The following is a 9894-nucleotide window of genomic DNA, read 5'->3' on the forward strand; positions in this document are numbered from 1 at the left end:
TTTTTATCAAGCTACCCTAAAATGATACTTACAAAGTGATATTACATTGAATGATGCCATCAAGAACCACCCAGAATTTATTAAAAGCGACCAACGGTATTAAGAGTAGCGGTCAACCGGTAATCGGATTATCAGGTGGGCCGATGATTGGTACCAATATATGGGAATTCGACGGCTATCTGTACCGGCGTTTTTATTTCTTCGACGGGCCAAGTATTTAGTCTCAAATACACGCCTCTCTCCTGCCTTCTGTCTCACACGCTACCCACCCCGCGCCTTCTGATTGGATTAGCGACCAGGGGTGGAGCCACTAAAGAAGGAAGGATTACATTAGGAGAAGACAACAGCAGCAGCTCTGCTAACTCCTAAAGTCCTGACATGCCTGTGTGTCAAGACCCCCGATAATATTCAGATTTCTAAAGGTCCGTGGTAAAAAAAACAAAACATGTGTGTGATTAAGAGATAGCGTAATAAGTGTAGTTTCTTGTTTTATGGATGTACGTTCAGGTGGAGACTAATGTATTAGCTATGATCACAGCATAAGTTTGTCAATCAAGCGTGTCTGTTTGTGATTGAGAGAGAGAGCATAAAATGCATACTAAAGTGGAAGGTTCAGCGATTAGCTGTTACCATAACATTAGTTTGTCGATCTGGCTCTAAAGCAGGAGTGCCCACACTTGATCATTTGCGAGCTCTGTTGAAATGTTGATGCACTTTTTGTTTTAAGTTTGTTTAAGTCATGTTGGTTGTATTGACATTTTTAGCAATCTTTTGTAAAATAACAAAACAAGGGAGCAATTTAAGTTTACGTGTACCTTTATACGAGTTGCTGCTAATCGTAATTTCATTTCATGCACTGTTAACTTTTGTTTTACGTGATAGATTAGTCATGAAATTCAAATAGATTTACTGGTAAAGGATTTAGAGAGCTCTTAAAGTTTTATATAAATTTATAACAAATCTTTATTTCTTCTTGCCAAATTGAACATTTCTTTATCCAATTTTTAAGTTTTTACAGCAAATGACTGTCGGCTCCAAATATCAGTTATTGGCCTCCTCCTATTACTAATAATTGTATCAGCCCTAAAAAATCGCATAACGGTCGATCCTTAATTAAGAGTGTACTCATTTTGGTGGATGGCTGTTTTTTAGAATTTGGGCTTTTTTATCCTGCAATTCGATAATTAAAGAACTGTTCCATTACAGTAAAGTGATTTACTTGGTCAGTTTGCCAGTCAAGGCAGAACGTGGTTGCCTGGGCACCGGGATCCCCATTAACACTTCTCAGGGGGAAAAACAAATTGAGACTGGATCAGTTCATCATGCGCTTGGCCGACGGCAGCATATTTGCAGAGGATATTTTTTCCCCCTCCTCCCTTCGGCGCGGCCGTCGAGACGCCTCGGCAACTGTGTGAAGGACAGTGTAGGCCGCAGATAGATAGGTAGAGCTAATCTATTAAGCTCGGAGAAGAGCCCCGTGGCATGAACCTCCAATTCGTAGACCACAACTTCCCCAACTCTGGTCGGCCTTAAAATTGCAACAGTGACTTTACCTATCCTTTTTTTTTTATTATAATTGTAACAATACTTTAATATAGTCTTGGTTTTATATCTAGGTTGGTGCTACATTGATAGTTGGAGTAATGGATCGATAAGACAAAGATAGACACATAAGACTAAGTGTGTTATTAAAGAACACACAAATAATCGCTGTGTATTTCTATAGAACTTTTTTGAATTTATTTGATAAACTTTTTGGATTATAGTTTCCCACTGTACTTGTGTACTGGTAAATTGGGTATTTTATAATCTTGTTGTCATGGCACTCCATTATGGCTCTATCAGCATGTGGGTCTATGTCCTGCTTTATCTATCTTTACGTTTTGTTTAATGTGACATAGTTTCCAGACATTTTCTGCGTAGTTATGCTTTCATGTTGTTGTTCAGTTGTAGTTCCAACACGTCCTGTGTTGTCCTGATTTCCTGTTTTTGTCAAATAATAAAGAAAAGATTCCAATATGTTCTGGGTTGTCTACCTTTCATGTTTTTGATCGGTTACAACTAGTTAGTGTCATCAGTTTTATGTTTTGTTCTCTTGAAGCTGGTTGGTGTTGGAACCTGTTGTAGTTGTTCCCTATCCAAGAGAGAGTATGTTCCCTGAGTCCCCTACTTCTGTGTTTCGTTTTTTTTAAAACTAGTGGGTATTCCAACATATCCTACGTAAACCTTCTACCATGTTTTGTTCAGTTAGAGGTAGTTTGCGCAACAACATATCCTGCATCTTTTTGCTTTACCTAGCATCCCTAATGTCTATTTTCGGTACATTAAAACATTGACAAGTTTCACATTTGACGTTCACATCTCGAAAATAAAAAAATCCAAAAGAGCTCTTAGAAATATCCAAACTGTCAAGGCGACACAGGATTGTGACAGTGAGTCAGTGACTCATGAGTGGGATGTGGGACCACCTACCCTTGTGGTGACCCACAAAAGGATAAATCCTACATGTTGTTCCTTGCCAGTGGAACACTTGCAGCTAAGCCATTTCTTCTCCCACTAGGTTTCAGCCTTTGTGTACATAGACTGAATTTAGCAAAGTGAATTCATACATGTGTTTGCATTTGTGTTTATTTTGTTTGGTTTCCAAATGTGACCATTTACGAGGAATGTGCGAGAGAAAAATGGAAGGGGGTAAGGACTGTTTTGAAACTCAGTAAATTATTAGACAAACTAATAACAAAAAAGGAAAAAATAAGTATAGATTTTAGATTAGGAATCTACTTTAGGATTGTGGAGTGGCCATTGCTCAGTATACGACCAGTCCTGGACAGTAACCAAATCCCATCTACAATTTAAGGACCAAAAACGACAAAGGCTTGACTCTTTTTCAAGGAGTTGACAATAGATATGGTGAATGAATGATTGATTTTATTTTTTGTGCTGGGCCTAAATAAAAAGCCACAATTAAAAACAATTAATATTGACCGCTTTTGTCTGTTAAATAAAACAAGATGTCCCTTAAAACAGCATTTTGATGACTACATTTGTACACATTCGGCGAGGTAAATGCAACTATTATTGGACTAAAATTGTTCAAAATTTTGGGTACACTTTTGTGGACCGGTGAAAAGCGGATGGTGGCCCCCAATTTCCCCTGTAGCATAATTTGGACTTCCTTGTTTATTTACAGACAGTTAAAACAATGCATTGTTTTGTGCGTTTAAGCCACATGGGTGACGCATATTCTTGAGTCAAAATTTTTGTTTACATTTTAAAAGCTGCGCATGAAAAAAAAGAAAAAAGGAGTAAGCGTTTTTAATGCAGGTATGTGCTCATATTGTCATGGTACACTAGCACATCTTATCCTCGATCAGGCGTTTATTTGGTAAGGAAAACAAACTTGGTTACACAAATTATCTTTGTTTTGTATTCTACATGGTCTGTCTTGCTGTGAGTAAATAGGTGCCGCATTGTGATTATAGGGTTACTAATCGCTTAAAAAGGGGCATTGAAATCATTAATAAGGGGAGCAATTAGCTGGTGTTGACAGATATGTGAAAAGGAGTTAGTGGCCGACAATCGCCCCAGCCTAATTTGCAGGACCTTACTTTACACTAGGGGGTCAAGAACCTATGGCTCATGAGCAAGATATGCCTCTTTTCATGAGCTTAAAAATCAAATCCAGCCCGTGCAAACCTTCTCCATGCCATTCCAATTATAGTGTGTGCGAAGCCGAAAAGACACAGGAAGAAAAAGGTTCAGTCCAGAATATATGGGGCATAATCTCAACTTCAATTCACAATCGCAGTGTTACACCAACAAACAGACCCCCTTATTGCTCTATGTCTCTATTGAATCCGTTAGAAGGAAGCTCATTGAACATTGTTCACTGTTGATAAAAACCCACAAACTGTAAACACCCAATAACGCCACAGTGAGTGGTAGGAGTTGGCGGACCTCTGCACGCATAGCGCTCTCCCCTCTCACTCTCGCCCGGCGCACTCTGCGCCTAAGGTATATATTTTATATATATGTACCGGAGCCATATCCCCCTAGTAGGAGGTGGCCAGAGTCAAGATCACACTCACATTTTTTGACTCTTTCTGGGAGATTGATACAGAGGAGGGGATTCCCAGCCCCCTCACTCAACCCATCTAATATATTGGGAGTCATTAGGTGACCAAACCCCCCAATTCCAACCAATAATGTGGAGCGCCAAGCAGGGAGGCAATGATTACCAATGTTATAAGGCTTAGGTATGACTCGGCTGAGGCTTGAACCAGCAACCTCCCAGTCTCGGGGCGGACGCCCTACCCCCAAGGCCACCGAGCTGGCCTAAAGTATATACACACACGTATTATTCTTGTTTGCAGTAATCTGTAAGATTTTTATAAAATAACTCTGCTCTCACCTTGTTTTGAAACCAATTGTTACAGGAGAAAAACATGTTTAAAAAAAACATCAAAATATTTTGTTTTCATGGCTCCTTGGGTCAAAAAGGTCCCCGACCCCTGCCTTACACACTTGTTTGGCTACATGTGTTTATTTACGCACAGTAAACTCAGCGTTCGGTTATGTGTACAAAGGGCACGCAAGTGCATTTTTGTTCAGGTGCCCCCGGCGTAAATGCGCGAGTGCGTGGCGACGCATGTACTCACCGTCCTCCAGATTTTCTGCGTCCGGGCGGAGGTGGCGGTCACGATGAGGTGCGACACCGAAACCATGAGCCCGAAAAGAACCGCCAGCAAAGTCCGGACAGGCAACAGTGCGTAGGCGACGAAAGTGACCAGGATCAATTGCCACACACCCTGCTCGGGCGAAACGTGCGCCTCGGAGCCCCCGGCGGCGCCCAGCGAGAAGGGACAGCAGAGGAAGGCGAAAGTGAAGCCGAAGAGAAGACTCAGGTTGACGATCTGCTGCAACTGGGTCACCTGCAGATACTTGACGTTGGTGACGACAAAGAGCGAGGTGAAGACGACGCAGTGCACCGGGTTCGAGCCCTTGGAAATGGTGAGGTGGCCGGGGCCGCCCAGCAGCTCGCCCCCGGCCAGTGCCGACGACATGACGATGAGGATGGCGAGCGCTTTCAGGGTGGACGTCTGCTCCAGCTTGAGCTTGTAGTTTTGGAATAGCGACTCCAGCTCCTTGCAGTCGAACTCGTCCTCGCAGGCGATGCTGCTCACGGGGAAGCCCGCCGGACACGGACTTCTCTTCCGCCGGCTTCGGACTTTCTCAGAGGGCGCTTCCTCCATATCGGGGCCATTCATAAACTGAAGATGAAGTCTGCCTTTTTTCCTCGGCTTGGAGGCGAGACTGCTTTATCCACAGAATGGCACTCAGAGATTCATTTCTTTATGAAAAGACAAAAGCATAAAAAAATAGAGCGGGCGCCACGTCCACTTGCAACTTAGCGGGGCTCAGACTCAACTGGGATCACGCGTGCGCAGTCCGAGGCCGACGCTAAGTCTCAAGACGATAAGAATGGGACGGGTGATGGGTCGTTCCCGAGCGAAACGGCTCCATAAGCCTGCCTTCTGAGGTGAACGACGAGAGCCGACTCTCCATCAAGAAGGAACCGAATCATTTCCAATCTCTCTTTTTCTCTATTTCCCTCTCTTTTTCTCCAGTTCCCTTCCTTTCTCTAGTTCCCTCTCTTTATTTCTATTCCCCTCTCTTAATTCTGTTATCCTCTCTTTCTCTCCATTTCCCCCTCTTTGTCTCTATTTCCCTCTCTTTTTCTCTATATTCCTCTCTTTATTTATTTTTAATTGCCTGTTTTTTTTCTATGTCCCTCTCATTTTCTTCATTCTTCATTTTCTCTCTCTCTCTACCTCTCTCTCTCTCTCTCTCTCTCTCTCTCTCTCTCTCTCTCTGTCTTTGTGTGTTTTTCTCTCTTTTTCCTTTTATTCTCTTTTTTTTCTTTTAATAGTTCCTGTTAATTTGTTATATTTGACTTTTAGTGTGTGTTAAATCACTTATATTAATAAAAACCTGGCAACAGCTGGCACAAAAGTTATGTAGTTTGTGCAATTCATTCTTTGTATTTCTTGAAAAATAATTGCATGATTGGCAAATGTAATATCACCCAGAGTCAAGGTTTTTTAATTTCCTCATGTAGAAGTTGACTTTTTCCTTTCCCTCGTGTAGGTTTTAGATCAGGGGATGGTGCAATAATAGTCTATAGTCTGTGCAGCCCTTTGATACTCTTTGTGATTAAGGGCTATACAAATAAACATGACTTGACTTTTTCTCCCACCTTCTCTGGGGAGAGCAGCCTGTGGCCGAATCTTTTTTCGGGAAAGTCAGAAGAGGAATTTCGTTCTGTTTACAGTGAAGAGAGGTCAGGACTGGACAGAACCCTAAACTTTCGGGGGGCGCTTTGATGTTTAATGTTAGCTCTATCTGACACCTACCGCAGAAAGCCCATTTCTAATCGGACAAGAACCTTTGTTTTTTGGACTTCATCCCCCATTCCCTGAATCCTATTGGAATATCCAATATACCTTCTTCTGTTCAAATCTGGAGAGCTGTCTCTTGGTTGTGTATTTTCCAGTGTAAAACCTGTTTTTGATTCCCCGGGTAGCCCCATCGTGTAAAAATGCCTGTGGAGGTTCATGTGGCTCTTTGGCATTCCCAAGTGGCTTCCTGGCGCTTCAACAAACCACTGCCCCCACAACCTCGCCCAAGGACAATGCCCAGAAACGCCGAGCTATTCTGTTTTTATCACTGAAACAAAAACAAATCTGAGGAACCGTTTGGGACTGAGCCGAGCCGAAAAAGCCAGTTCTTAAAGAAAGAGCTGAGTTTCCCATCACGAAATGGGACTGTCCACATCTACGCAGCATCCCCCTTTTCTCCCTCCCTTGTCTCATTTGTTTGCCACCCACACGCATTTTCCTTCATCAATACAGTCTTACTAGCTCAACGCATGGTCGCCTCCACCCCTTATTCAACATGTGTTGAAAGGAGTCACGCTTGGGACCAAGTTTCATGTCGAAATCCTTATTCCAGTAATATCTATCATTGATAAGAAAATACATTCATCTTCTTAATTGTTATCATTAAATCAAGGACAAACAGGCTCAGAGACATTTGCTTCCCCAGGGCCATCACCACCCTAAATAAGCGCGCAAAACTGTAATTAACTTGCGACTTATTTGGGAATTTTTGTTTTTGCTAATGTTATTGCATTACTTTTCATTGCTCTATTACGACGCACCATTCTTTCATTGCACTATTTTTAGATCTTGGGCCAGTCCCTAATCACTATGTCATACATATGAGTTTCCTATTTATTTTGACAGTCTTATTTTTCATCTTCAAAGTCTTTATTGCACGTTGGAGTGCCATGTCTTATCTCGTCGCCTAAAATTTTTTACCACGATCATATCAATGACAATTATGACTTTGGTATTCCAAACAAGGGATGGTCAGTTTCTGAAATAAATGACATTACACAAAGCTAGAGTCATGGTTGTCATGGCGCCCAATTGGCCCCCGCCGTGTGGCGCCAGGTTCTGTCACGGTTGCCACGTCGCCCAATTGGCCCCGCCCACTGACACCAGTTTAAACGCGTTGACAGATTGCTGCCGGACAACTTAAACGGGGTCTTGCGAGTTGCCTGGTGTCAGAGCGTCTGCGAAACCCCTGCTAGACTCTGTGTGATATGCCAAGTCCTGTGAATTTGCCTGTGAATTTGCCTGTGTTTGATCCTGTTTTATTTTTGGCCCGATCTGTTTGATTTTGACCACTCTTTAGTTGTGATTTCAATCCACTCCCGCAACCATCGACCCCCGGATTGAGTGTGTGCGCATTCCTCTTCTCCCCAATAAATTGTGCGTAACGTTACGCGATTATCATTCCTGTTTCCTGTCCTGGCTCGTGACAGCTAGTGCTGATTTTTAACTATATGTCTAGTTAATTGTGGCATTTAAGCAAATAAAGGTTATGTTTCTTGCATGTGCAATGACCATTGGCCATCTGTTAAAACTGTTTTTTTTCAATTATTCTTGTCTAAACATTTTGCAAAGTATTTTAATAAATAAAACTTTATTTGAATAAATGGGCTTCCGGTGGGTTGTATTGATATACTGTATTGTTAGTGTCCAGATGACTAACAAAACTGAACATTTCATTTTTGGGAGCCATATTTCTCAGTCCTAATTAAAACGTACATAATATGGTACAATTGTGTCTTCCTTCCAACAGGAAGATAAAACATTATGATCAGATATGTCTTTATTGTAATTGATAACAATGTAGTGAAAATACGTTAAACAAGATTAGACACGGCACCGCAGGATGATAAATTAATAAGATAATAAAGACTTAAATGAGAAAAATGAGATAAAGAATATTGTCTTGGAGACATGTACACTTATATGTTTGTATTCATGAATTCTCTTCTTCGTTATAAGGGGCGGCAGTAGCTCATGAGGTATAGCGCTCGTCAGTTCGAATCCCGGCTCGTCCGTGTTACATGTCAAAATGTCCTTGGGTAAGACACTGAACCCCTAATATTCCCAATAAGCAGGTTAGTGTCTTACATGGCTGCAATACAAGGCAGCTATTGGGAAATGTGAAGCACATTGTAAAGCGCTTTGGGAAGTCATTGACTTGAAAAGCGCTATATAAATGCAGATCATTTCATTTCATTTCATATTACAATACATGATACATAACATTGTTATCCGGTTCATGTTACAATATATAGTTTATTTTACTACTGGTTTTATATCATTGTCAGATAACAAGGAACAAAATAAAACAGAAGCAAACAGAGGATAAGAAATACTACAAATCCATGTTACTGCTGTAACCTTTATTTTCTAAACTTTGTCTCAACCTGCGATTGGCTGGCAACCAGTTCAGGGTGTCCCCTGACCACTGCCCGGAGATGGCTGGGATTGGCTCCAGCCCCCCCGCGACCCTAATGAGGATAAGCGGTACGGCTGATGAGATGAGATGAGATGAGATGAGGTCTCTTCTGTGTATATTTAATCTTTCTGATTTTAAGGATCTTCACCATAAACAGGGAGGTATCCCCTTTACATAAATTGTTATTAAACATCCACCAAATATACAAAATATTAAAGATGCTATAAAACTAATAGTTATGGACCCAAGAATCAAGTTAAGGCAAGGATATTAAACTCAGTTTGGCTATGGGGACAAATCCAAGCATTCTGTTCTCAGGCGGGCTAGATCAGTAAAATAGTTTCAACAAAGATTTTTACCATTGTTTTTCACCTAAATCAACTCACTGTGCTAAGAAAACTTGAGTGGGAGCTATGAAAAAAATCTGCATTTGTTTGATCTAATTGTTGTACTGGTTTAGAATAAATGAAAAGAAAATACAAAATATTTTATAGCAATGCTTGAGCAATACGATTTGACTGCAACAGATCCAGGGTTTGGTAGGGTTACTTTCAATTACTTTTGGATTACTCCAATACCAAATATGCCAATAAAAGACCAAAGAAACTAAAAATGAATAAAATGACTACATTTTGTGCAGGCTTGGGGAGTAACGGAATACATGGAACGGCAAAAATGATGTTGGCAAGCTGTTTGGATTTATTTTCATTTTGTTTCTGTCGCATTTTATGTTAGTTTTGCCGGAGATCAAAGAGATCAAAGCCAGGAGAGAAAGCTTATCACGTGTTGTGAGTCATAAGTTTATTCATATTTAGTTTCTTTTGTCTTTTATTAGCATATTTGGCATTGGAGTAATCCAAAAGTAATTGAAAGTAATCCAGTTAAAGTAACCCTACCCAACCCTGAACAGATCAAACTACAGATCTAGACCTACTAATTGTGAGAGTATATTACCCGCGTTCCTCTCTTCCGTCGCTCAAAGCATGTCTTAGGGGGGCGTGCGCGTGGGTCAAGATC

The 9894-nt window shown here is 41.2% G+C and overlaps 1 protein-coding gene across 4 annotated transcripts in view; it reads right to left on the bottom strand.

Annotated features, from left to right (window-relative positions):
* Positions 1-5438, bottom strand: part of LOC148374604 (adenylate cyclase type 1-like) — an 86737-nt gene extending 81299 nt beyond the window's left edge. For all 4 annotated transcript variants that reach the window (XR_015850757.1, XM_088338585.1, XM_088338577.1 and 1 more), the window contains exon 1: positions 4659-5438. Coding sequence is in view for 3 of the 4 variants with exons in the window: in XM_088338585.1 (XP_088194711.1) it covers positions 4659-5267 (609 nt within the window). In the remaining variant the exon portion in view is untranslated. The remainder of the gene's footprint in view (positions 1-4658) is intronic.
* Between the last annotated feature and the right edge of the window lie 4456 nt (positions 5439-9894).

The sequence above is a fragment of the Urocampus carinirostris genome, chromosome 1 (assembly GCF_059441175.1).
Source record: "Urocampus carinirostris isolate Australia breed hairy pipefish chromosome 1, RoL_Ucar_1.0, whole genome shotgun sequence".
Lineage (NCBI taxonomy): Eukaryota > Metazoa > Chordata > Actinopteri > Syngnathiformes > Syngnathidae > Urocampus > Urocampus carinirostris.